The sequence below is a fragment of the Anolis sagrei genome, chromosome 3 (genome assembly GCF_037176765.1).
Source record: "Anolis sagrei isolate rAnoSag1 chromosome 3, rAnoSag1.mat, whole genome shotgun sequence".
Lineage (NCBI taxonomy): Eukaryota > Metazoa > Chordata > Lepidosauria > Squamata > Dactyloidae > Anolis > Anolis sagrei.
The window spans coordinates 41,069,818-41,097,540 of record NC_090023.1 but is presented as its reverse complement, the minus strand read 5'-3'; the positions used below and the strand labels follow the sequence as shown (position 1 = coordinate 41,097,540).

The 27,723-nt window shown below is 39.8% G+C and overlaps 1 protein-coding gene across 1 annotated transcript in view; it reads right to left on the bottom strand.

Moving 5' to 3' along the window:
* Positions 1–27,126, bottom strand: part of F5 (coagulation factor V) — a 43,669-nt gene extending 16,543 nt beyond the window's left edge. The window contains exons 1-14 of the mRNA XM_060770752.2: positions 26,771–27,126; positions 23,303–23,394; positions 21,448–21,570; positions 13,442–13,654; positions 12,084–12,227; positions 11,777–11,998; positions 10,252–10,417; positions 9,389–9,566; positions 8,813–8,915; positions 8,098–8,309; positions 7,594–7,744; positions 5,724–5,936; positions 1,632–3,879; positions 441–600 (exon numbers count right to left, since the gene is read on the bottom strand). Of these exons, the coding sequence (XP_060626735.2) occupies positions 441–600; positions 1,632–3,879; positions 5,724–5,936; positions 7,594–7,744; positions 8,098–8,309; positions 8,813–8,915; positions 9,389–9,566; positions 10,252–10,417; positions 11,777–11,998; positions 12,084–12,227; positions 13,442–13,654; positions 21,448–21,570; positions 23,303–23,394; positions 26,771–26,928 (4,383 nt within the window). The 5' untranslated portion in view covers positions 26,929–27,126. The remainder of the gene's footprint in view (positions 1–440; positions 601–1,631; positions 3,880–5,723; positions 5,937–7,593; positions 7,745–8,097; positions 8,310–8,812; positions 8,916–9,388; positions 9,567–10,251; positions 10,418–11,776; positions 11,999–12,083; positions 12,228–13,441; positions 13,655–21,447; positions 21,571–23,302; positions 23,395–26,770) is intronic.
* Positions 27,127–27,723: the final 597 nt, after the last annotated feature.

Sequence of the window (27,723 nt, the reverse complement as noted above, 5' to 3'; positions counted from 1 at the left end):
CAATATCCTTAAGGACATATGCCTTTATTACCTCCCTGCTAAAAGCTGTACCGATTTTTATCAACTTGCATTTTTGCTTTCGACCTGCTAGTGGGCAGTTGAGCTGGGGTTAACAGCAGGTGCTCACCCTGACCTGGGCTTGAACTGCTGCCCTTTTGATCGGCAGGATTTTTCTGCAGCACAGCCGTTTAGCCTGCTGTGCTAAGACCGGCCCTCTACACATTCGCACCACAATATTTTAAAACAAATCCCATCCTTGTCAATAATTTCCACTGTAGAATTTGACTGTAAAATGCAAAATATTATATTGATCATTATATTTTCAGTATTCAAACTAAATGAAATCCATTCTTCAAAATTTACACATCTCTTGATTTTAAAGTTGTTTATTTAATAATCTATAGACCTCAGTTCTTAACATGTCAAGGATATGGGCTGACCTTTATCACATCATCAACCTCTGCTCTAATGACAGGTCCAAGGATGCCAAGGTGCTCGTCATATTCCCCTTCAACACGAGGTATCCTAAAGGCGTTATCCTGATAACTTCGGAAAATCACTTTTTTGTACACTGTCTTGCTTTGGCCACTTCTCACTGTACTGAGAACATGGAAGCATTATGAGAGATAAAAACAGTGAGTAAAAAAACCCCTACCAACCTTTTCATAGACATAATTTTGATATCAATAAGCACTTGGTAATTTCACCTGGGAAACAATGGGAGAATTGATATACTAATATGTATATCGCATGCACTCAAATGCTCCCACATATATGTTACCTGGATGCCATAAAAACTCACATTATGTTGCACTTCTGTAAGTACCCTTCCTTCCCTGGCCCCTTCTACACAGTTGTATAAAATTCACATTGAACTGGATCATATGGCAGTGTGGACTCAGATAACCCAGATCAAAGAAGATATTGTGGATTATCTGCCTTGATATTCTGGGTTATATGGCTGTGTGGAAGGGTCCTGTGACTCAGTAAGAGCTGTTCCCATGCCCATTTTTTTCCTAGGAGTGATTAAGGAAGCATCTAAACATAACAGAAACTGATCCATAAAGGCTGGAGAAAGTATGATCAGATTATTTGAAGTCATGCTGCAATGCAACCTGAGCCCTGCTACATGCACGATGGAGGACCTCCTTGCGGCAACACCAGAAGCACTCCAAGTGGCCAGATACTGGTCAAAGGACATTTAATCAACTACCAAGCTTGCAAACTCTGTGTCTTTTGTATGTTTGTTTGTTCTGTCAAAAATGTAATACAACTGTTTGGTTGCCTGACACAATAAATAAGTAAATTTGAAGTCATACTCAGAAGTGGGGAAAAGGGTGGCCCAGAGAGGCTGTTAGTCAAAAAAGTGTATTATTTATGGACAAACTTTTTTTAATGACATGTATTTGCTCTGAGGATAATCCTAACAGTAGCAATAAATTATTTGGGGGAGCAGTGCATTGTCTCATTTACATCAAATGTTTACTTTCACACACAGGTGTGTCAACAACAGGAGAAGATAGTTTCCCTCCAGCTCCACAGCTGTATCTTGTCTTTCTGGGAGCAATAATAAGATATTGAATAGAAAAGGATAACTAGGTAATTATGAAAGCAAAATAACCCCATCAAACCTTTTCCGTGTTGCGTAGTCCCAGAAAACTTCTTCAGCTGCAATATAATATTGCCTCAAGTTTCCTAATTTGTTGTGAGACCGTAGGTAGCTTTCAGCTATATCATCAGGATTACGGGCTGCACTAGTATCCAGTCTGGCATCCATGGTATATGGATTGTCATAGTGCACCATTTGGTATTCAAAAGAATCACTGGTACTGTCTTCATCATCGGTGTCATCTATGATATATTCCTGATAATCTCCATCCTCAGCTGGAAGGCCTATTGTAACAATGGGTTTACCCTGTTTGGTGTCATTGAGTTCTCCAGGTGTTCCTAGGGGCTTGGATGTTCTTGGTGTTAAGCTATTTGTGTGTTTTTCCTTTCGGCGGATCTTTATGAAAGTTCCAGATGATCCGTTTTCATTTCTTTGTTCATTCAGCACTTTGTTTTTGTTGTTAATTTCTGCTTGGCCTAATTCAGGAAGAGAATTCGCTTTATATGCGTTCTTATTTTTCTTGTTCATGAATATTGTATTTTCCAGGAATGTGGTGCTATTTCTGGAGCTGTTCTGCAGTTTGTTGTTAATATCCTTAAGGAGAGCTGCTTGTGTATCATAACTTTTCTTCTCAGAGATTACATTCCATGTGTACTCTATTTTTTTAGGGGTACACTTTTGTCCCTGGCAATCGGATGGATCTTTCCAACTCTTGACACTATTTGGACTGAGAGTAGAAACTAAGCTGTTTAACCCATCATTCATAGTCAAATTTCTACTGCTCTGAATATCTGAGATGCCTGTTTCAGAGGAAACATTGTGTGGTTTTGAAACATTTGTTTCTTCTGACTTTTCCACAGTTAAAACTGGATCTTCATAGTCATACTCATATGAAAAGAGATCAGTTTCTCCTGTATATAAACTGGAGGTATTTACTGCAGTTGGGGTGGCAATAAATACTTCAGAAGAAGCATTCTGTGGTTTGGAACTATTATTTTCCATCGTCTCTTCCACTGAAAATGTTGAATTAGCTGAGACCATAGATGGCTCAGTATTTATTTCTTCAGCCTCATTATAATCATATGAAAGGTGATCAGTTTCTAACACATCTAAACTGGAGGTATTTATTGTAGTTGGAATGGCAATAAATACTTCAGAAGAAGCATGTTGTGGTTTGGAACTATTATTTTCCATTGATCCTCCCACAGCAAAAGCTGAATTAGTTGAGACTTTGGGAGGCTCAGTAGTTGCATCTTCTTCAGCTTCATCATAATCATGTGAAAGATTATCAGTTTCGATCTGGAATGCTCTGGATGTGCTTAGTGTTGGAGAAGTGGCAAGAAATGCAGTATTCAAAGTGGTGTTGTCTGAAGCAGAAATATTTCTCTTTTGTTTTACACGAAAGAGTAAGGCACACATCTCTTTAAGGGCAATCAAGGTGGCCTCTGTCAATATTGGCTTTCCTTCTGAAGGATTTCTCCCAGATGCATTTCCCTCTTCTTCATTTTCTGAAGTGGGCACTGAAATGGGAGCACTGGTGCTAACTAATAATTCTGCTCCATCTTTGCGCTGGACCCCTTCAGCTGTTCTTAAACATCCAGGCTCAGTCGTCTGGCTATAACTGCCTGAAATCTGAATGGCATTCTTTTCATGGTTGGTTTGGGCTTGTTCAAATGGTAAAGGGACACTCTCCATCTTGTTCTCTAAAAAAGTTGTGGGCTTTGGGTGGAAGGACTCAACTGAAGTTGAATAAGAAGTTGAACTTTGAGTTTCCTGCAAGGTATCACCATGCAAGCAATCACTGCTGTCTGTGACCATCAGATGTAAATTCCCAGATTTACCATCATCACCATCATTATCACCACCTCCAACACTCACAGTTGTGATGCTGCCTGTATCTTCTTGCATAGCAAGATCAGTGAGATTCAGCTCTTCTGTCTCAGCAATCTGCCTATTAAATGTTCGAAGACCCAGCATTGAGGCTAATAAGAGTTGCTCTTCATCCTCCTCTTCTACCACTTTCTCTTCCTCATCCTCTTCCTCCTCATAATAATATACTGCACCTCTGTTTTCTTTCTCCTTTTTGTCTTTTGTTTGCTCACTTTTCTCAAGGGCAAAACTGACCACATTTGCATCAACAACATCAACTTCTTCTTCATCAAAGTCATCTTCAGTTTCTTCTTCATAATCATCACATTTGGCATCTCTGAACCTTAGTCTCATGCCATTATTCATCTCCCTGGAGCCCCATGACGACAGAAGCCAAGTACCTGGCAATGTAAAATAATACAGATCACCTATTCTGTATCTATAATTCAGATTATCTGTAAAGATATGTATCTTTTGTTTCCTACCAGCAGAGAAAAACAGCAAGTTTTCTCTGTAATGGCACCATAGGAGTAGAATTGGGTTGCTGCGAGTTTTCAGGGAAGCATTCTCTCCTGACGTTTCACCTACATCTATGGCAGGCAGCCTCAGAAATTGAGGGGTCTTTATGAAACTAGGCAATTGGGGTTTATATATCTGTGGAATGTCCAGGATAGGAGAACAAACTCTTGCCTGCCTGAGGCAATTGTGAATGTTTCAATTGGCCACCTTGATTACAACTGAATAGCCTTTCAGCTCCATGGTCTCGCTGCTTACTGCCTGGTGGAATCCTTTGTTGGGAAGTGTTAGCTGGCCCTGAGTGATTCATGTCTGGAATTCTTCTGTTTTCTGAGTGATGTTCTTAGTTTGCATTACCTTTTAGTTGCATGGGATAGTGTTCCTTTGCATTTCCCCAGGGTTGCTACAATCTCAGCTGCACTCTAAAAGTTAACAGCATTAGAGGCTAGAAAGCCAGCCTGCAGGTCCCTTTTGCAGCTATTGGTTCAGAAAGTATCTCTTTGGGTCTAGGGGCCGCCCTTTTTCCTGGGTTGAGATCTCCATTTTGGAAATCTCCCCTGCTTCTTTCAGTAGGAAAGAAAGCTTCAGATGTGCTGTTGGTCAGGCAGGTAATTCTGAAAAAACCATTATAAGAATGATTGAGATACTATAGATTGAGATTGAGAACTAGGTAGGAAGATTGAGATTGAGATACTATAGATTGAGTTATTTAGATAGAGAAGCTATTGAGTTATATAAATTAAGAAGCTAATTGAGATAGATAGATAGAATAGTAATTGAGTAATTGAGCAATTGAGTTATAGATAGATATTGAGTCATTGAGTATTGTTGAGCATTACTTAATCTCCAAAGCTAACCTTGAGCTATAGATAGGGAAAAACTGCTTTTTTCTAACCATAGCAGCTCAGGGTTAGGGTGAAAAGATCCCAGGATTTTCTTCTGCCTTTTGGGGAAAAGTTACCTCAGTAACTGAAGGAAAGGAAAGAAAGATCATCTTTATTGTTTCAGCAATTGACTGTTTTGTTTGTAACTTTAACAAGCTGTGCCAAGCCTGCAAGGACTTTGAAAAAATAAATATTCTGTTTTGATGTTCAAAGCCTGTAGTAGCCTCAGTTGCTGGAAAACTCAAGCTTCTAAAGAAAGACCCCCGTAGTCCACCCAGACAAAGAGAGAAGCACATCTTAGTTTATTTTTATAGGCTCTGGGTGTGATGGCACAACTGGCAGCCAGATTTTGTTCACTTTCATGGTTTCCTTCTTTCTGTTGAAATTGTCCACATGCTTGTGCATTTCAGTGGCTTCTTTGTGTAGTCTGGCATGTTTTTTGTTAGAGTGGTCCAGCATATCTGTGTTCTCAAATAATATGCTGTGTCCATATGCTGTGCTGGACAGTAAATAAAGAGCAACACGCAAGAGACAGAGGAATTCCTGACATGAAACAATCAGGGCCACCTAACACCTCCCAACAAAGGATACCCCCAGGCAGCAATCAGCTAAGCTTTGAAGTTGCAAGGCCATTCAATGCTAATCAAGGTGGCCAATTGCAACATTCACACCTGCCTCAAACAGACAAGAGCTCTTTCTCCCACCCTGGACATTCCACAGATATATAAACCCCACTTGCTTAGTTTCCACCCGACCTCACAACCTCTGAGGATGCCTTCCAAGGATGCAGCAAATACTGCAAGTACATAAGAAAATAAATACTCAGGCATAGACCTCTAACTTACCCAGATTGTCCATTGTTACAGTAGCCGATTCACCACTCATGGGAAAAAGATTTAAAATATCTCGCTCCTTTCCTCTGCTCAGGAAAGTGTGACCAGCAAGATGCACAGGTACTATCTCATCTTGTGTGCCTACACTGGTGAGGTGCCATTCAACAGTTTCAGACTGACAGAATCCCAGGATATCTTGTCTGTCCGTTGCATAGCCATTGAGGGCTAAAATTAAACAAACAAAAGAACATGCAGTTGACAATTCATGCCCATCTACAGCAACTCTCATGAATTAAATGGGCTTTCACTTGACGATGAACGTGAATAACAAGAGTGTACCAAACTAAATATCTAAAAAGAAATTAAAAATAGTGTATTAAGAGCACTTCAATTTCATCAACATTACAAGGACTGTGTTATAGTCCCTCATTTTTCCCCCATTATATAAGCAAATACATGGAGAATGGGAGCCAACTTTTCACATAAAGATAAGTATGTTTGGCCCTTCAGATGTTGCAAAGCTATAACTCTATCATTGTTCATAGTTGGTTATGCTAACTAGAGTTAATGGGAGTGACAGTCCAATGACATCTGGATGGACATATAATCCATGATATAGAACAATTTTACAAGTTACTCGGGGAAATATTTTTTGGATTCTGTCTTCTGAAAGGCCATATCTCCCCATATGAGCTTGCCCATATTTTGAGATTTTTGGAGAAGACTTCCTTTAGATACCACGATTTCCAAAACCACATGTGAGAAGCTGCTCCCAGGCTGTTGAACCCCTTTCATGAGAGATGGGTTCGCCGCTCTCTCGCCATCAGCCAGCAAAGACCTCTTTATTTAGATGGGATTTCACTGTTAATTTGGTGTGGCAAAAAGGACTTTAAATGGGATGTGCTGTTACAAGCAGCACCTGCTGAAACTTCTTCTTCTGAGCCACCATTAAAGATACTAGATGTACTCTGAGTCAGGAATAGGTAGTGTTCTGCCTCTGTGTTGCTATGAGGTTGACTTGGAAGGAATTATAACAGAAAAACAGATCGGAGACTATATGTAAAGTAAAAGAATGTTTTATTGAAACAAACTGAATTTCCCTTTCCCTTGTTGCCACTGAGAAGTCTTTGTGAAAAGGAAATCCTATAAGCTTCTGTGGCCCTGTACTTAACTCAAAATATGACTGTTTTTGTTTTACTATATAGATATTAGATGTGACTACTATTACAGCGTTCCCTTGCTATTTTGCAGTTCGCTTTTCGCGTACTTGCTGTTTCACAGTTTTTCCTACTGCATCATCAATGAGACTCAGAGTTGAGGCCACCTCCCAGTTTATGAATGGTAGTCATTGCCCAGAGAGGAGATACAAAGCAGTATGTAAATCACAGCCTTATCGCCTCTTCCTTATAGCTAGCAAAAAAAGTTGTGCGGTGCCTTTAAATCTCTCTTCGCTTCTGCCTCACCTTTGGAACGAGAGAGAGAGAGAGAGAGACCCCTACTTTGCAGATTTTCACTTATTGTGGCTGGTCCTGGAACGTAACACCCGTGATAAGTGAGGGAACACTGTACTCTATTATCTATGCCACAATGTCACCATCTATATCTTACCTTTATTTAAATAACTCTATATCTAGCTAATTATCTCTGACTGGACTATCTATTAATCTCCAACTGGACATGACTTTCTGTGCATTTTCTATCTCTGGAGGCAGGACAGGTAGACAGACTTACTTGTAGAATTATTTTGAAACTGATCTACAATAAATAGTTTGAAGCTTACAAATATGTATAAAAATTAACACATTTTAATTGTTGACTCAACACTACTGATTCTGAACTTTCGCACCTTTAATGAAGTGGTTATTTGGGTCTTTTTACTCACTGTGCATGACATTGGACTTGTAGAATTTTGGGTCATCTCTTTTAACAGTGGATGGATTGCTACAATACGCCTTGACATTTTCCTCTATATACCAGCTCTTGTTTTCATCAAACACAGCAAATACCGCATGTTGCTCTACATCAGCTTTATTCTGCAAGACATCAAGACATGCCATTGTTCCTGGTAGCATACTAAAGAATCATAGAATCATAAGAGTTGGAGGGAACCACAAGGGCCATCCAGTCCAACCGCATTCTGCCATGCAGGAACACATAATCAAAGCATTCCTGGCAGATGGCCATCCACTTAATGTGAATGGCTACACCTTTTCTCCCAAGACTGACACCTCTCTTCAGTGTCCTTAGAAATAAACCCTATTGAGTTCAACAAGACCTTTTCCCAGATAGTTGTGAACACGATTGAAACTATAAAGGCAAAATGTCTTGGAATCTGGAAGTAGAATCTCCATATCTTCCCTCTCAGTTTGTGCATTTTATACAGTACCTGGATCCCCTTCTGATCAAGAGCCTTGCGTTTGCAAATGAGAAGTGGTCCAATTAGTCCTGAGGCAATGTCTCTTGTCATATCTACAGCACTGTGATACAGTCTGGTGACACACTGGGCATCCTTTGCTGTGGGTTCATCCGTGTCAAGGACAATCCACTTATATGTGTAAGTTTCCCCTGGTTGGACCGCTCTACCCTGAGTAATATTTTCTGTAGCAAAACATAAATGCAACAGCAGCAACATTAACAAATGACATGAGATAGTTTAGAATAAATATCATCTGCAAAGCATGTTTAGACCCTTTCTGTACTCCTGGTTATATATAAAAATATATCTTTCCCTCTGGAACAATGCATAAACTTACGTAATTGTGGAATATTACTCTAATTTTATCATGTAGGATGTGAGAGGCTGAATAGAAGCTACTCAAAGTCAAGTTTTCCTTTCTGTGCACTCTCTGCCTGGACTATAGCCCCAATGACACTTGCTTAATTAACCTATTATTTTCCTCTACTTTCTTTACCTATTTATGACTTTACCGCCAGCTCAAAAGCTGTTAAAAAATATGTTATTTTAATGTTTTTAATTTATTGGATACAATGAAACCAATTGTCTGGGTGGAACTACTAAGGAGGCTGCTTCAATAAATATAACCATGCTGCAACGAGGTAGTAAGACATGAATATGGGTAAAAAATATATTAATGACCAACCTTTGGAATCTGAAGGATAAATAGCTCCTTCTGCTTCTTTGGAAAGGGTCACTCCATGCACATAAATACTGTAGGGGCGACTGGCCATATTTTTGAATACAATCTATTTAAAATACAGGTAGGGAAAATATATTTACCAAGTTGCAATTGCGCATACAGGCAAAGTAAACTTGGGAACTCAACTTGGTTAGTGTTATGTCCAGGATGACCCTGGATGTGCTCTAAGAGGTCATAGACTGCACATGCAGGAAAAAAATACATATTTTGTTAATTAGATAAACACGAGAAAGATACACAGAGGTTCATATCAGAAGAACAAAAAAAGTACAGGACATCTAACAGTCTGGAGCCATATACATTAGTTACAATCAGTGTTCACTGAAATCAATATGAATACTTACTTTGATGACTTTAAATTCCATAGATTCCAGTAAGTTTATATGTAAATATTTTAGGTAGGATCCAACACAATATAAATACAGATAAATAATAAACTTTTAGATAAAATATATAATATCTCTGCCCTACCACTGTGAATGAATTATGTACTTTCTACATGATCCTCAGAATACTTACTCGTATTTTATCTCTGACTTGAGCTCTGATAACAGGGCCCAGAATTCCACGTTCTTTGGACCAAACCTTGTCTATGCGTTTGCTGAAGGTTTCATCTTTATATTGTGTGAAGACAGCTTTTTTATACTTCTTGCCGATGAGATTTGAATAATTTTCCAAATACTGAGCCTTGAATTTTCTTGGAAAATGACACAAGAAAAGTACACTTTAGCAAGATCTATGCACTTTGCAAATATACATTAGATAATGGACCACACCAAAGAACAAACCAAAGTTTTGACTGTGCAGAGCATGAAAAACTATGGTTTGCTGTAATAATGTTATTACTACAGCATCTGATTGTACTGATGTATTCCTTATATTCTGGATAAGATGTCACTGTCAGGACATGATATGGAGAAAGACAATGATCTCCAATTAGCAAAGGGGTCAAATAGGGCTACATTTTATAATTCTATATTTTAAATTTATACACAGAAGACATCACCCAGAAGAAGAAATTAGCTAAGAGAAAGAAACATCATAGAATCATAGAGTTGGAAGAGACCTTGTGGGCCATCCAATCCAACCCCTTGCCAAGAAGCAGGAAAATCACATTCAAAGCACCCCCCCCCCCCTTCCACAGATGGCCATCCAGCCTCTGCTTAAAAGCCTCCAAAGAAGGTGCCTCCAACATATTGCAGGGCAGAGAGTTCCACTGCTGAACAGCTCTCACAGTTGGGAAGCTCTTCCTAATGTTCTGGTAGAATCTCCTTTCCTGTAGTTTGAAGCCATTAAAACCCTGAATGGCAAATCATAAGAGTTCTAAGAACAAGGAATTTATTTTACTATTGTCTCGCAACCAACACTTCCCACCAAGTTACCTATCAATATTGTCAGGGATTTCTGGAGCATAATCCCAAACTATTTCTTCTGCAGCAATGAAATAGTCCCAGTCCTTAATCATCCTCAGTTCTTTATAAGACAACTTCTTTGTTAAAGTGTCTGGATTTCCACAGTCTTCTATGTTGAGATAGCCATGCATTCCAGCTAATTTGGAAAAAAAAGATGGGAACAATATTTGTTAAGAAACTTTTCCCCATTGTATAGTAATTGTTAGGCAATGTCTCTGTATCTTGTTGACTTTGAGACTGGTCAGTCTGAAATAAAATTATACATTGTATTGTTCTGATGTTTACAATGGGAAAATTGGAAGACATTATTGTTTAACAAACAAGTGGATGGTCCCACTAACAGTTGGAAGACAAGACAACTCCTAAGACTTTCTTTCCCACTCTTTATGTAACAAAAACCAAAAATTGATGTTCCAAAGCTGTTAAAATGGGATGTTGTAGTAAAATTATGTAGTGCAGTGGCTCCCAACCTGTGGTCTGTGGACGATCAGTGGTCCCCAAGAACTAAAATATGGGCCACAGCCTCACTATTAGTACACCGTTGCAACGAGAGTGACTGGTCTCGTGAAATCCTTTTTTAGTGCTGGGGCAACAGGGATGTTGGGAGGGGAGAGGCTGACTACCCACGAAAAGTGTGACAACAAGCCTCCTGACTGCTTCTCCTCCTCCTCCCGCCCTCCCTCTGAGTGGAGCCATCCCATGTGGTACCTGGAAGCGGGGGCACCTTGGTGTCTTCATTTTGGGGCCTGTTCCTGGGGTTATTTGGGGTGATGATTCAGAAAATTGCACTGTATAGACCACATCAGCTCTAGATTATTAAATATGGTTTTCTGTGGGTGAGCAGATTATGACTACTGGATGGCACATATTCTTTTCTGTATCAGAAACTGGAGCTGATGGGGTCTAGCCAATGTAATTTTCTGAATCAGCACCTCAAAAAATCCAAACCGAATCTAAATCTGACCAAAAACTGTTTCGTAACCCTTTTGGTATATTAAGAGAGTGGTCCCTGGTCAAAGTGGTCCCTGGTTAAAGTTTTCCCTGGTCAAAGAAAGGTTGGGAACCACTGGTGTAGTGGAAAGGATCCTTAGAGAATTCAGAGCACTGTAATCCAAAAAATTAATTTCTCCAAGCAGTCCCTGACAATAATTCCCTTCATTTTGTCCATTGGCCATAATGGCAGGGTCTAGTTTGACTTTTAATTATTTATTTTATTTTATTTTTACTTTATTTTGCAACATCTAGATGGGAACTAGATGTTTGACCCCTTGAAATCACCATATCTATTGGAGTAGATGAGCCCACTTTGGACTGGGGTACCCTGCTACACCTGTATTTGTAGGACCTTCTTGAATGAATGCAACATCGTACTTGTATAATGTTTACTTTTCTTTCTTGTTTTGCATCCCCCCTCTGCCCATGAAAGTTTATATATCACATGGTGAGACTCACAATAAATAAGGCTCATAATGGAGTATAACAAAGGGGTTCTTGCCTTGCAGGTGCTTTGCAACAAGAGACGATATTAGCCACCTTCCTGTATTGCTCACAGACATGTTTGCTGTTGCTGATGCACCTCCAACAAGATTTATCGTTGACTCTTTGTACTGATTTTGCTCCAAGGTTTGCCCATTGAAATGTATGGAGAAGATCTCAGGTCCAGAACTCATTCCTATCAAATGCCAGCTAATACGATCATAAGAGCAGGCCTGTACATCTGCAACAAAAAAAGAGTTCCTCAAAGTGTTTTTTGTAAACTATAAAATTTATTTAACGGTAGATAGGGCAAGTTCAGGCTTTACCTGGTAGTGTTCCATTTGCATAACCATTAATTGTGTACATTATGGACCCTGTCCTTTGCCAGCTTTTGCTTTCATCCAACACTGCAAACATCAGCACGTATTCCTTGTTGAATTGTTTCTGTGTTCCATCTTCATTCAGGCTTCCTAGAAGGAAAAAAAAAGGGGGGGGGGAGGACATCCAAACAATAAAAGACATTCTCATATAGGACAGTGAAAAAGTTTCACCAATAAGACAAAGGTATTAATCCCATAAATTGTTAAAATGTATTTTAGATTCCCTGCATCCAAACTTTGGAAATTTTATTTTTGGGATGAAAACTCACAAAATCCCAAAGCATGGCCATTCTGTCAGTGTCTCTCTTTTAAGCTGACGTTTTTAGAAGATTACTCATAAATATGTTTGTTACTTGTTATATTTACATGCTGTCATCATTCAAGGAATTTAAATGGTATACATGCAAGAATCTGCCATCTAGATTCTGATCAGGCCTAGATCTGTTTTCCTTTAAAAATTGTGCTAGGTCAGACTGGATGGCCCTTGTGATCTCTTCCAACTGTGATTCTAGGTACATGTCTGGATTTCTTAGGCCAGATCTACACTGCCATGTCATCCAGATTATCAAAGCAGATATTCCACATTATCTGCTTTGAACTGGATTATATGAGTCTACACTGCCATATAATCCAGTCCAAAGCAGATGATCTGGATTTTATATGGCAGTGTAGATCCAGCCTTAGAGTGTGTTGAGTGGATCATCAGTTAGAGATCTTGTAAACCTACATTGTTATTGATTTATATCTCTATGTATGTTGTTGTATTTTGATATTGTTGCACTATTGAGTGCTTTTGTGAGCTGCCCCGAATCCCTTCGGGAAGATGGTGGCGGGATACAAATAAAGTATTATTATTGTTGTTATTGTTATTTTAAAGGAGCAAGCTTACCAATGGCTCGGAGAATGAAACTTTGGCCCCCTCTATATTGCCATATAATCCAGATTATCAAATAAAATAATCTGGTCAGACTGGATGGCCCTTGTGATCTCTTCCAACTGTGATTCTAGGCACATGTCTGGATTTCTTAGGCCGGATCTACACTGCCATGTCATCCAGATTATCAAAGCATATAATCCAGTTCAAAGCAGATAATCCAGATTTTATATGACAGAAGGGGACACTATTCTAAGATAGGAAAGTTACTCAGGGAGCTAATCTAAGATAGCTATATCTTTGAAGGTGAAGAGAGGATTCATGGGAAGAAGAGATGTATATATGAGGTAGATGTTTAGAACTTTATAGACAAGTCAGAACAAGTACTAAGTTTAGTGTCTCCAAACTTAAAAGTATTATATTATGTTACCTTCTTTACATATCAACAAAGCACCAATGAGGCCAGAATTAAAGTCTTGCACCATGTTTACATGTGAGTAGTAGGCATATGTAAGGCAGGGAGGATCGGCCTGTTTAGGTCCAGTTTTTGCAGTGACCTCCCATGTGTATTTCTGCATCTGGCCAGGAGGGACAGCACCATCCACACTTTCTTTTGGAGATGTTCTGTCAAAATGTGATGAACCTTCAGGGGCAAAGGAGAGAGGAAACCATGAGGAGTTGCAATTTTGTTAATTAAGAAATTCCACATACAAACTAGGGGTGCTCTCATAACATAATCCCTCCATTAATATTTACTATAAGTAAATACTAAGCCTTAACCCTTTTTTTGAATTTTTTTGTTACTCTTACTGGAACCTCAGGGCGAATCACAGAACATATATACGGCAAACATTCAATGCTGATTATACAGTGACAAGACAGACAATAGATAGAGGTGTATATATATAGGCTTTCCTATCTTTCAGCATCTTTGGAGGCTGTGCTTGGTTCCGATCACAGGAGGTGCTGTCGCTTCATCTCCTTGTCGAAGAGCTTTTCTTTTTTCGTAAACTGCCTCCTTTTTCTGATCTATCGCGGTGTCTAAAATACCTCCCCACTTTAATGTGGTTCCTATTTTAATCTGAGTTCCTGCTTCTTGGCAAGGAGTTGGATTGGATGGCCCAAGAGGTCTCTTCCAACTCAATGATTATATGATTCTATTTATTTAGTCACGTTTTTGTTTTTGAACTGCTAGGTTGGCAGAAGCTGGGCTAAAAGGTCAAGCACTCACCCTGATCCGGGCTTCGAACTATCAACCTTCTGGTTGGCAAGATTTATTGCAGCTTGGTGATTAACCTGCTGTGCTAAAGCCGAGGCCAATACACTAATGTCCCTTACAGTAGAATGACAGTACAATCCATACAAAAAAGAACTTCGTGGTGCCAAAGCAAAAATAAATGTATTTCTACTTTAAGGAAGTATTTGTACTTGATTTTACAGTGTATCGCCTTCTCTTTTCTTGAAAGAGCTTGTAATTAAACTCAAACCCTAAGGTAGAGTTTTGGGTTATAATTCCACAAATAGGAGCATTAGCTAACCAAGCGCTTGATGGAGTCTATGGAATACATATTCAATAGTTTCAAAGATTCTAGAGGAAGGGAATTGGAGGATGGGAATGGCCCAACATTTTACATAAGAACAAGGGAAATATTTACATAATTGAAAACAAAGTCTTTAGGGAAGACTAATGGAATCATAGCATAAGAATTTTACACCAAGGATCACTGCAGAGTGCATATGCAGTGCACATCCGTGCAAGTGTTCCTACAGTTATAGTTGTAATCTACAGTTGGTCCATCAGAGTTTGGATTTGGTTATTAATGGATTTGATGAATATGATCTTTCTGGGAGTCTCTAGGTCCCCCCATGTAACTCTATGATTAACTTCTACTATTATTTTTATCTCTCAGATAAAAACAATATTTTAAATTGATTTTCCCCACTTTTGCGAGGCATCCTATTCCCCTAACTCTAGCAAATATGGAGGATTGACTGTAGTGTAACATATTGCTGCTGCTACATCTGTATTTAGATCTTCTGCATTGCTTTCTGAAACTAGAAGGCAACTATCCATGTTTTAAAAAACATAATAGGACATATTTAATTTCAAAATAAATCTCACTGCATTTGATTATTACAGAATAAGTAAAAGCTGGAATTAAAACCCCAAATTCATCCTAAAGGCAAAGCAGGGCCAGATGCCTAAAACAAGAACTGTTATTTGATAGGTAAACAGGAAATATATTGCATTATTTGAGCTTTCATTCTCACTTCCTCCTGTCTTATCTGTGGGAAATACTGAACTCCTGTAAAGCACTTAACAAAATAAAGTTACTAATCCATTCAAATGTCAAGTAAACAGTGTACATGGGGAAAGTTAAGAGGCAAGAGTTCAGTTGCTGCTGTCCGTAGTTTAAGATAAGATTCAAAGACCACAGATTTAGCAAATCACCATGGTTTCCCTGATTCTTATCAAATTGACTTTTTTCCTGCTGAACCTAAGAGCTCATTTTACAGTAGGAGTTGCTAGTCAGCCTCATCCTCTCCCCAAAATCTGTTTGGGCCTCAGCAGTAACATTTTGGACTGAGTACCATAGGTCTTAAAAACTTAGCAGCAGTATTTTCATGTGATGCACAAGTTTGAAAAACCTAGCTAAGGCTGGGGGATGGGGACGTGGAGTTAAAGTGGTCCATCGTGATTCCATCTCCCTGACCAGATTCCCCATCCCACAGTCAATGGCATGAGAGGTTTTTTTACGTAAAAGTGGATAGTCGAGACAGAATAGGGATTATTTTGGTGTATCACCCACCCTGCTACTCAACAGTCTCCATACCTGAGCTAGCCGGGGTAGTCTCAGGGTTGATGTTGGGAGTCTTAGCAGGTACTAGAACTGGGAGACTTCAACATCCATGCTGAGAGTGTCCTCTTGGGAGTGGCTCAGGACTTCATGGACTCCATGACAACCATGGGTTGATCCCAAGTGGTGTCTTGCCCTTCCCATGTTGCTGGACACACTTTGGACCTTGTTTTCTGTGCATGATGGGATGATGGTGATTGCTGTGTGGAGGAACTTGTCACAGTTCCATTGTCATGGACTGATCACTACCTGGTCAGGTTTAGACTCACTAGAAGTCTAACCCTGCAGAGATGAAGGACGAATTAAAATGTTCTGCCCCAGGAGTCTTATGAGTTCGGGTGGATTCCTGATGCTCTTGGGGATTTTCTGGTTGCCTTGGCAGACGATGTTGAAGTTCTGGCTGATCTCTGGAATGGGGAAAGGGCCAGGGAGGTGGACACAATCACGTCTGAACATCCCCTCTCACAGAGAAGAGCCAAACCAACCCCTTGGTTTTCCAAGGTGTTGGTAGTGATGAAGCCAGTGAGATAGAGACTAGAGTGATGTTGGCACAGAACTCAGTGAATCAGATCAAGCATGGGCTACAGCATATTTGAAAGCCTACTCCCCAGCAATGGAGGCAGCAGAAAAATAGTTTATTGCCACCACCATTGTATCTGCAAATAACTGCCCAAATGAGTTGTTTCAAGTGGTCAGATGGTTATGACATACTGGTCCTCAAGGAGAAAATTCTAACCATTAAATAGCCCGCTCTGAAGAATTTGCACATCATTTTGCAGATAAAGCCATTTTGATCAGTTCCGACTTGGATGCTGTTATTGATACAGTTCCAGCTTATATAACTCTGGCTCCTTCTTGTTCAGTGTTGATGGATATCTTTCAATTTGTTCAGCCTGAGGATGTGGACAGGATCCTTAGAGAGGTGACAGCTATCACATGTATTCTAGATCCTTGCGCTTCCTGGCTGATTAAACAGGCCAGATGGAGACAGGCAGAGTGGGTTGAGGTGGTGGTCAATGCCTCCTTGGAATAAGGCAAAGTTCCAACTTGCCTTAAGGAGCCAGTTGTGAAACCTATATTTAAATGTGATCACTGAAGCCCTCCATAATGGACAGCTATTGGCCAATGGCTAACCTTTCCTTTATGAGCAAGGCACTGGAGCGCATGGTGGCCTCCCAACTCCAGGGATTTTTGGATGAAATTGGTTATCTAGATCCCTTTCAATCTGGTTTCAGATCTGGCTATGGAACAGGGATCGCTTTTATTGCCTTGGTGGATGATTTCTGCAGAAAGCTAGATGGTGGAGTGTGTCCCTGTTGGTTCTTCTGAACGCAGCTTTCAATACCATTGATCATGGTATCCTTCTGGGTTGTCTCGCTGGGATGGGACTGGGATGCACTGTTTTACAATGGCTCCAGTCCTTCCTGGAAGGCCGTACCCAGAAGGTGGTGCTGTGGGGCTCCTGTTTGAACCCCTGGCCATTGTCCTGTGGGGTTTCTCAGGGATCTGTTTTGTTCCCCATGCTGTTTAACATATACATGAAACTGCTGGGATAGGTCATTCGGAGTTATATACAGATGACAGCTCACTCTACTACTCCTTTCTATCTAAAACCAAGGAAGTTGTCCTGACCCTAATTCAGCATCATCAGTAATGGATTGGATGAGGGCAAACAAATTGAAACTTAATCCAGACAAGACAGAGGTGTTCCTGGTCTGTTGGAAGGCAGATCAGGGAATAGGGATCCAGCCTGTGCTGGATGGGGCCACACTCCCCCTGAAGACACAGGTCCACAGTTTGGGGGTCCTCCTGGACCTAGAGGCCCAGGTATCTGCGATGGCCAGGAGGATCTTTTCACAATTAAAACTTATGCGCTAACTGTGCTTATTCCTTGAGAAGCCGGATTTGGCTATGGTGGTACATGCCTTAGTTACATCCCATTTTGATTACTGTAATGTGCTCTATGTGGGGCCGCCTCTGAAGAGTGCTTGGAAACTTCAGCTGGTCCAAAGAGCTGCAGCCAGGTTGCTAACTGGGGCTGGCTACAAGAAGCAGACAACCCTCCTGTTGCAGCAGCTCCACTGGCTGCCAGTTTGTTTCTGGCCACAATTCAAAGTGCTGGTTACGACCTTTAAAGTCTTAAATGGCTCAGACCCAGGCAATTTGGCTGACAGCATCCCCTTGTACAAACCTGCCTGAGATCTTCAGGAGGAGCCCTTCTGTCGGTCCCACCTCCATCTCAAGCTTGGTTGGTGGGAACGAAAGAGCAGGCCTTCTTGGTGGCTGCCCCTTGACTCTGGCACTCCTTGCTCAAGGAAGCCAGAATGACCTTCTGGTGGCAGGCTAAAACCTTTTTATTCAGGCAGACTTTTAAAGAAAAGGGGTTTTGAAGATCAAGTCAGGAGGTGCTGTGGGTTTTAGCTTTGAATATGCTTTTATGGATTTTAACTGTGAATCTTTTAATACCATTAATCTTTACTTCTGTTTTAATGTTTGTATATTTGTATATTTTAAATGTTATTGAAATGCTTTTAATGTAAGCCACTTTGAATCTCCTTGTGGAGAGAAAAAGAGGGATATCAATAATAATGTTTATATGGCTTATAAATTTGTATTTTAATGTATATATTTTTTTCATTTGTTTGTTGATATGGCATCAAATTGTTGCCTTTTGTAACATTGCTCTGAGTCCCCTTTGGGGTTATTTTATTTATTGTGTCAGTAGCAACCATACAATTGTATTATATTTTAAACAAATTTTTAACAAACAGACAAAAACAGAGTTTCCAAGCTTGGTAGTTGATTAAATGTCCTTTGACCAGTAGCTGGCCACTTGGAGTGCCTCTGGTGTTACTGCAAGAAGGTCCTCTATTGTGCATGTGGCGGGGCTCAGATTGCATTGCAGCAGGTGGTCAGTGGTTTGCTCTTTCACCCTTTGGGGTGAAAAGAGTGGGATATAAATACATTAAACAAACAAACAAACAAACAAACAAACAAACAAACAAACAAACAAATTGGTCCCAGGTTGCTACAGTGCATGTTTCTGAAACTGAAATTTGGCAAGGTATGCAAAGTCAGCCTTCCACATTTGTGGGTTTAGCTTTTGCAGATTGGATTATTCATGGATTTGGTTAATACTGACTGAAGTTGAGTATAGAGTTGTACTGAAAGACTTAGAGATTCCTATAGAGGTGTTCTCTCAAGCCGCATCTACACTGCCATATAATCCAGTTTCTGAACCCAGAATATCTGTTTTGAACTGGATTATATGGCAGTGTAGATTCCTATAATCCAGTCCAAAGCAGGTAATCTGGGATCAGAAACTGGATTATATGGCAGTGTAGTTCCAGCCTCAGGTGAAAAAAATCCTCTAGCTCCAGTGAATGTGGAGGGCATATGTATATGCATCCCCATACCCATTGTAGCCCTTCCATTGCCTCCCATTTCACAGCTCCATCTCATACATGCTGTGAAAGCTTTTTTTTTGTTTACAATATTTCAAACAGTAAACATCCATGTTGAAATCTTAGGGGCAAACTCCCTTTCGGAGGGATTGCAGTATAGAGGAAATAATTTTGAACAAAGAAATGTTAGACTTGGAAAGTCACCCCTTGACCCTGTTAGTTTTCTACACTGTATTTCCCCTTCAGATGATGGATCGTGGGAGTTTTGGTGCAGTTTGAAATACTCTGTCCTTCATTAGAGGAAGGCATGAATTGTTTATGAGCTAATTCACAGCCTTAACAGGATGTGCATTTTTTACAGTGTTTGTGGTAAGTGCTGAAACTGCACAAAGGAAGTCATGCTGAAGTGGTTCTCCATTGAGACTTCTGGTGACATCTCTCAGGTCACCTGAAGATGTGAAAAATTGCTCAATATTGTGGTGATCCCTAAAGTTCACAATGGAGCAATCATGAAACTGTTTCCACATTCATCTCAACTAATTCACATCGTCAAACCATGATTCACTTTATCTCAAGGCCTGTACTTCAGAGAGAGCAAGACAACCCCATATCCTTAGAGGATGATTTTGAAGACCCCTTGCAGATACCTGATACCATGGATAAGAGCAAACCCTATAAATGTATATTATAAGTATCTCATATAATTGCACTACAGAACCTAGGGAGGCTCACAAACACTTTCAGGGAAACTGGGTTGTTTTGAAATTTTTGGGCTGTATGGCCATGTTCCAGAAGCATTCTCTCCTGGTGTTTCACCCACATCTGTGGCAGGCATCTCCATAGGTTGTGAGGTCTGTTGGAAACTAGGAAAATGGGGTTTGTATATCTGTGGAATGGGAGAGAACGGGTGGGAGAAAGAACTCTTGTCTGTTTGAGGTAGGTGTGAACTTTCAGGGAAATATTATTGAACCAAATGTAAATGAAACTGTGGCTATCAAATCCATAAAATGATTGTATTGTTCTTCTTGAAACATGCCGTCTAAGGCCCACAACACCAGTCTACCAAACTCTTTTTGAAGTCTATTAGGGAGCAAATCCATATGACAAACGCTGCTGCAAAATTAGTAGAGTTTTGGTAGAATATGGGATGTTTTGAGTCAGTGTTCAAAACAATGGAAAAAGCTTAAAGGAGTTAATGGAAGTCACAAGACAAACTGTGTGGCTACAGAACTCTGATTCCCATTAATTTTCGCATTTCTCGAAAACACATACTGATTAACTGCCTGCTTTTGAAAGTATTTCCATCGGCAGGGGCTACAGTTGAGGGAAATTACACCATGATGCCTTTAATGCTACACTTTCCTAAAAAATAAACAAAGAGGGTTGTTTTCCTTCAGGGGTTATGTTTGTTTCCAATGCTGGTGGTGGTGGTGGGGGGGTGGGCATTGAAAGGTTTATTTTGTTTTTAGTTGGGAATCACAATGGCACTGCTGGACACAGACATATTGGTTTTGTTTATTTATTTTGCAGAAAAGAAAGTTTGTCACTTCAGAACAAATGTTCCACCACAGATAAACATGTTTTCTGGCTCTGGGTGTTTGGGTATTATAGAATACCTTTCATTCTCCACTCGCAAACACTCCTTTGGACATAAGGTATTGTACTGTATTATCCCCTCAAATACATTTCAGTTCCAAAGGCTGTCATTTAATATCTCAGAATTCACTCTGAAGGTTAAGTATAACATGTAGTTTAGTTCACTTGTGCTGAACTCAGAACTTGCAACTATGGTACCATATAAACTCATATTATCCAGTTTCTGAATCTAAATTGTCTGCTTTGAACTGGATTATAGGGCAGCATAGACTCTTATAATCCAGTTCAAAGCAGATAATCTGGATTCAGAAATTGGATTATATGGCATTATAGATCCAATCTATAATTCTTTCATTTTAAAGTAAACTTGAATATTACCAAAAAGCAACAATTTCAATTTTTTCACATGTAGTGTATTATATACTTAATTCTCTCTCAAAACACTCTGAAGCCTTAAGATATTTTCTGTCTAAATATAAACCTGTCTTAAAAGCTACTCTCATGTATGGCATTGCATCTAGATCAACTGAGAGACAGAAAGTGACTGAATTACCTATCAATGCGGTTGTAGCACTTACCCCCTGAGCGTTTGTGGTATGCTGTGCTTTGTGGATGGATGCTCAGTGGTTTCTCAGCAAGGTTCTTAAAATGGATGACAAGGGTGTCTCCCACTTCAGCTCGTAGTGTTGGCCCCATAAGACCTAGCCCCACAAATAAAAATGTTATTTAAAAATTATCTTTTTATATAAAAGTCAAAATATGTGCAGCATGTGTATATACGTGTGTATATATATATACATAGAGAGAGAGTAGAGTCTCGCTTATCCAACATAAATGAGCAAGCAGAATGTTGGGTAAGCAAAAATATTGGATAATAAGGAGGGATTAAGAAAAAGCCTATTAAACGTTAATTTACGTTATGATTTTACAAATTAAGCACCAAAACATCATTTTTTACAACGAATCGACAGAAGAAACAGTTCTATACATGTAGTAATTACAGTATGTATTAATTTAGCAGCAAAACATCACAATGTATTGAAACAGCTGTGGATCTGGGCAGGAGGCAAACTGTGTTGATAGATGGATGGATGGATGGATGGATGGATATTCCACAAAGGCTCCTACATGGCTTGATAAAGCTGGACCAGATTTGGCACAAATACACACCACAACCAACTTAAAAGACTGATTTGGGGGGGGGGGGTTGAGGAGATATTGACAGTGGATGTAGTCCACTCACATCTTAACAGCTGTTACTGAGGGCATGGCTCTGGACCAAACTTAATGCCCTTAATGACCCAATTTTAGATATGAGTGGGCTTCAGACCATGGTAGAGGATGATGGGAATTGTAGTTCATCCATATCCAGAGAGCCACACTATTCCCACCCACGACTAAAGGTGTAGCCCACCTCCAAACCAGTCAGATGGCTCAGATGGAAATTATGGGAGTTTTGGTCCAAGAAGAAAGCTAGAACTTCCATAAGATCACATCTGACTGGCTGCAACTCCAATGAGCCCCAGATCTGGCTGGGCTACAACTTGTAACTGAAACAGCATCATATGATACTTTAAATTGTATGGACATTAATTAGTATTTAATTGAACCCAACTATTCAAACATACACTCCTGAACTCTGGATAACAGTGTAATGTGTTAGTAATTGCAAAGCACAGCCACTGGCTTTCTACAAACCTAGGAAATTCTAGAACAATGTAGAAGTGAAAAGAGGAAACTACAACCCAATTTCTTTGGTAATATACAAATGAACCTTTAAGAAAGGCACACATAGAGCAACAGCAAAACCTGACTATTGAACATTTTTGCTAGTTATGTTTCCATGCATATAATATTATGACAAAGATAATTTGTCTGAATTTATTAATCGCATTCCAACAAAGTACAAGTAAACATTATCTGTGACACTGATAATTTTAAAAGTTTGCAGTTTCTCAAGCCACTCCTGACACGAAAAACAAAACAAAACACTTTCACAGTCAATCCACCATCCTGAAACAAAGTAATGCAGGCTACCTACATAGTGTTCAACATTACTCAAATGAAAACTAGGACACAATGTGTGCAGACACCATCAGACTGTAGTTAAAATATCAAGTATTATTAATGAGGAAGAACACACAAGTTCGGCAAGGCCACAGCTGTTTGCTTTTGCCTACGCCAACTGGGAAAGGCAAAATTAACACCTCTCCAAGTTAATTAAGTGGAAACTATTTTTTGCAGTAAATGAGTAAACTACATGACTACAGTAAATGGAGGAGAAAGGGGGAAAGTAGTAGTGGAAGGGAAATTTATATTTTAAAAGTAGCTGAAAAGGTAGGGAGAAAATGGATTAATCAGAATTTCTTAAGAACAGAGAGACTACGCTATGAAAATGATGGCATTGAAGTCTGAAAATATTGTTGTGCTTACCTGACAAAGCACTTCTTGGCTTTTCTTTTTTGAAATCTGCTTCATATTCTGTGTAAATAATTTTCTTAAACAAGGTATCTGAACCTGATGCTCTAAAATGAAAAGGGTAGTTTAAACTTTCTATACAAAACCCATACAGGAGAGAAACAGATTTAGGACTTCATCAGACGGATCAGGGAGGAATGAGGGAAAGTGGGGGGAACCATCTTACCCTGTTCCCTCCTAGATTTCTCCCTCTTTTGGGATGGCCAGCCACCCCATGCCCTTTCCACGTTGTGCCTGTTTTTCTTCCACTTCCTTCCATCTTAAAGCTTTTTGGAGTTGGGTAAAAAAAACAACTTCTGAACACGGGTGTAGGGCTCCATTCCTATGCACTGTGGAAATGGAGCCCCATGGAGTTCTACTGAAAGGCCTCAATGAGATTCCCATGGGGTTCTGTTTCCACAATGCTTGGAAACTGAGTCCTCCAAATTTCTGATGAGGTCCTCAGAAATGACTTTTGAAGGGTACGAGAAACATGTTTCCATCAAGCACTTCTAGGGGCCCTTCCACACTGTCCTATATCCCAGAATATCAAGGCAGAAAATCCCACAATATCTGCTTTGAACTGGATTATCAGGTAAGGTGAGATGGAAGGGCCCTAGGAGGCTATTTCACAGCTTCTGGGATCAATCCCCCCTGCTTCAAATCCTTTCTCTTTGCTAAGGTTGACTTCATGTGGTGAAGGGAAAAAGCAATAGACATCTAATGGACCTCTAAATAAACAAGAGTCACGTGCTCTTGGAATGGCACTCCATGGAGTCGTGTTGGGCACATGATTTTGAAGGTGTCTACAAACAACGCCGGTTCTTCGCCTTAGAAAGAGAGATGAACACCACCCCCCAGAGTTGGAAACGACTAGACTTAATGTCAGGGAAACCTTTACCTTACATGTGCAATTATTCATTATTTCATTATTTCATGAAAAGTAAGACCTCGAACAGGACACAGAAACAGACTGGTTGCTGCTACAAATGTCGCAGAGTTGGTTGTTATAAAACTCTGCACCTTATGGTTCCTTGCATGCTTGCTTTCATGCTTTCCTTCTGTCTGTACTGCCTTCCTCCTTGATCCCTAACTTTGGGAGAAAGGTGGGAATAATAATAATTTTATAAGTAAGAATTTGAATAATTTAATTAAATGTTCCAGTAGTGCAATTTGCAGGATACAAGGAAAGTAGAAATTAAGTTATTGGATGGGGTTTTGGTAAACAGTGGAGAGATTAAAGGGCAAATGCTGGAGAGGCCAATCAGCAAACAAGCAAAAGAAACTGAAAGATTTTGGTAACTTGGTAAAGTGAATGGAATGCCAGGCTTCTATTTAAAATGATCTCAAAGATGAGACTCTGTCAGTTTTTACAACTAAGTTTTTTTCTGGACTTTTTCTCTATTGTTTATTAATTTTAAATGTTCTTCCCATCCATATCAAATGTATACGTCAAAACAAGTGTGCAATCTTTTTTAAAACACTCACATACACAAATTAAAAACACAATAAAAAGTAAACGAAATGATATAAATCAAAACTTGGTTACAAAACAAAGGAACAGGAGATCATAACATTGTAATAGCACAAGAAGATGATGTGGAAAGTTGAATTATACAAATATATGAGCATGTGGTATTGGCTTTATTTTTGAGTCTACTTCGATTTTTGTTCCTTGCACTAAGACTGTAGTGAAATCATTTTTTTCTTTATAACAATGCATTTTTTATTCTGCTTCCTTTGCTAAACCTTCGTTCATGCCTTGGTCATTCCCTGTCTTGATTATTATAATTGCCTTTTAACTGGTCTTCCATTATCTCCAGTGACTTCCATCCAACATTCCCTCCTACTACCAAGATTACCTGTTTGGCCTCTCATTTCAATCATGTTACCCCACTTTTGATATCTCTTCATTGGCTAAAGGTAAGGTAAAGGTTTTCCCCTGACATTAAGTCCAGTCGTGTCCCACTTGGGAGGTTGGTGCTCATCACCATTTCTAAGCCCAAGAGCCAGCATTGTCCGTAGACATGACTACATGCCTCTCATTGCTTTTACAATGTACAAGCTTCTTGTTTCAATTCCCAAAGCCTTAAATAACCCAACTTTCCCTTTTCAGCCCTTAGCTCTTTTTACCAGCTGCTTGAGACTGCATTCTAGAAAGCCTAGTCTCTGCATCCAACCAAAGGTTTCGTTTTCTTTGGCTGGGCTTCATCTTCAGTCGCACATTCCACCACCCCCCCACCCCCCAGTTTGCTTTATATTATAATAATAGTTTATGTATAACCCGTCCTATCTTCCCGGGGGACTCTGAGCAGTTTCTAACAATATAAACACAATAGCAAACATTCAATGTATTGGGTAGCTGTGAGTTTTCCAGACTGTATGGCCATATTCCAGAAGCATTCTCTCCTGATATTTTGCCTACACCTAGGGCAAGCATCCTCAAAGGTTGGATACCTGCCATAGATGTGGGTGAAATATTAAGAGAGAATGCTTCTGGAACATGGCCATACAGCCCAGAAAACTCACAGCAACCCAGGGATGCTGGCCATGAAAAGCCTTTGACATTCAATGTATTTTATATTGTATTGTTGAAGGCTTTCATGGCTGGAATCACCGGGTTGTTGTATTTTTATATTTTACTAGCTGTCACCTGCCACCAATTGCTGTGGCCCAGCCTGTGTATGTGTGTTTTGTGTGTGTGTATATGCATATATATGTGTATATATTTGTGTATATGTGTATATATGTGTGGTTTTGAGCATGTGTTATAATGGGTTTTTTTTTTTGGCTTTTTAAGTCTCTTCTGCTGTGGTTTTCAGTATTTTTATGATTGATGGCCACTTGTTGGCCTGATGTGTGTATCGTGTCCAAATTTGGTGTCAATTTGTTCAGTGGTTTTTGAATTATGTTAATCCCATAAAGTAACCTTACATTTTTATTTATATAGATATGTATAGTTTGTTTTACAATGGATTGTATAGTTTTATATTTTTATTATTCCTTCTCTATGAATACAATATGTGTAGTGTGCATACACACATATTTTTAGACTGCACAACTTTTGACAGGACCTATTTTTTTAGCTGGTTTACTTGTAAAGAGCCATGTACGTTGGTGGTGCTATATAAACAATCATCACACACACACGAACATACCATCAAACGCCTCCATAAACATATAAGACTACACAACTGGAGAAAAGGAAACCTGTGCCAAGTCATTTAACGACAACAAGCAAGGGGAAAGCAAATAGGAAATTGTAAATGTCACACATACATATTGTCTCTCTACCTAAATTAGGAATATATAATCAGAATAAAACAATTAAAACTGCTTCAATATAAAAGTCAGAATCATAGGTAATACATAGCATGCCTTCTCCTTTATATATCTAACTTCATCAGCTCTCCTTGATCCCACCCCATCACAGCATTTTATTACCTGGATGGCTCCACTGGCAGCAAACTATAGTTCCAGCTGGCAACCTGAGCTGCTATGTAGTGCTCTCTGATCCGGGCTGCTAATACATTGGAATTCTGCAGACCTGTCCAGCTAAAGGCCAGGAACATCAAGAGGAGACACTTAGGAAGAGATGCCATGGTACAAGTTCCCAATGATGCTGCTGTGCTGGGAGACACATGGGGCTTGGGCAACTCTTACTGCTGCAGCTTGCAAGTTCCCCAGAGATTCTTCAGTTGTGGATGTTGCAAGGGACAGTGGCTTTAGTAATGCCTGGGTCGTTGCTCTCCTCCTCCTCCCAGTGCTGACAGGTTCCCAGAAGAGATAAGCAGCAGCTGAATTGGATTTGTTTGCTTTGCTTCTTCTGATGGCCAATGACTGGCCAGTCTACAAGGCAGGGCAGGAGGCTTAGTTGTACCATTAGTTGTACACATGAGCTGGAAGGTATTCGAGGCAGTGGCAAGCTCTTCTATGATCTGCAGGTACAACAGCCTTCTTCACCAAAAATGTAAAGAACACACAACTGAAGGCAAGGGTTGACTTGAAGGACTATTTTATTAAATATTAAATCCAGCTACCAGTATTTAAAAAACCCTAAAATTGGGACAGTAAATAAAGAGCAGCACTAAAAAAAACAACCAGGGGAATTCCAGACAAGAATAAAACAGGGCCAGCTAACACCTCCCAACAAATGATCCCTCAGGCAGCAACCAGCCTGGCTTTGAAGCTGCAAAGCCATTCAATGGTAATCAAGGTAGCCAATTGCAGTATCCACACTCAAGCAGACATAGATGCAGGTGAAACGTCAGGAGAGAATGCTTCTGGAAAATGGGTATTCAGCCTGGTAAACTCACAGCAACCCAGGCTCTTTCATTTTCTAAACCAGGGATGGGCAGCTGTGTCTGGTCTGTTGCCACTTGCAATATTGCAAGAAC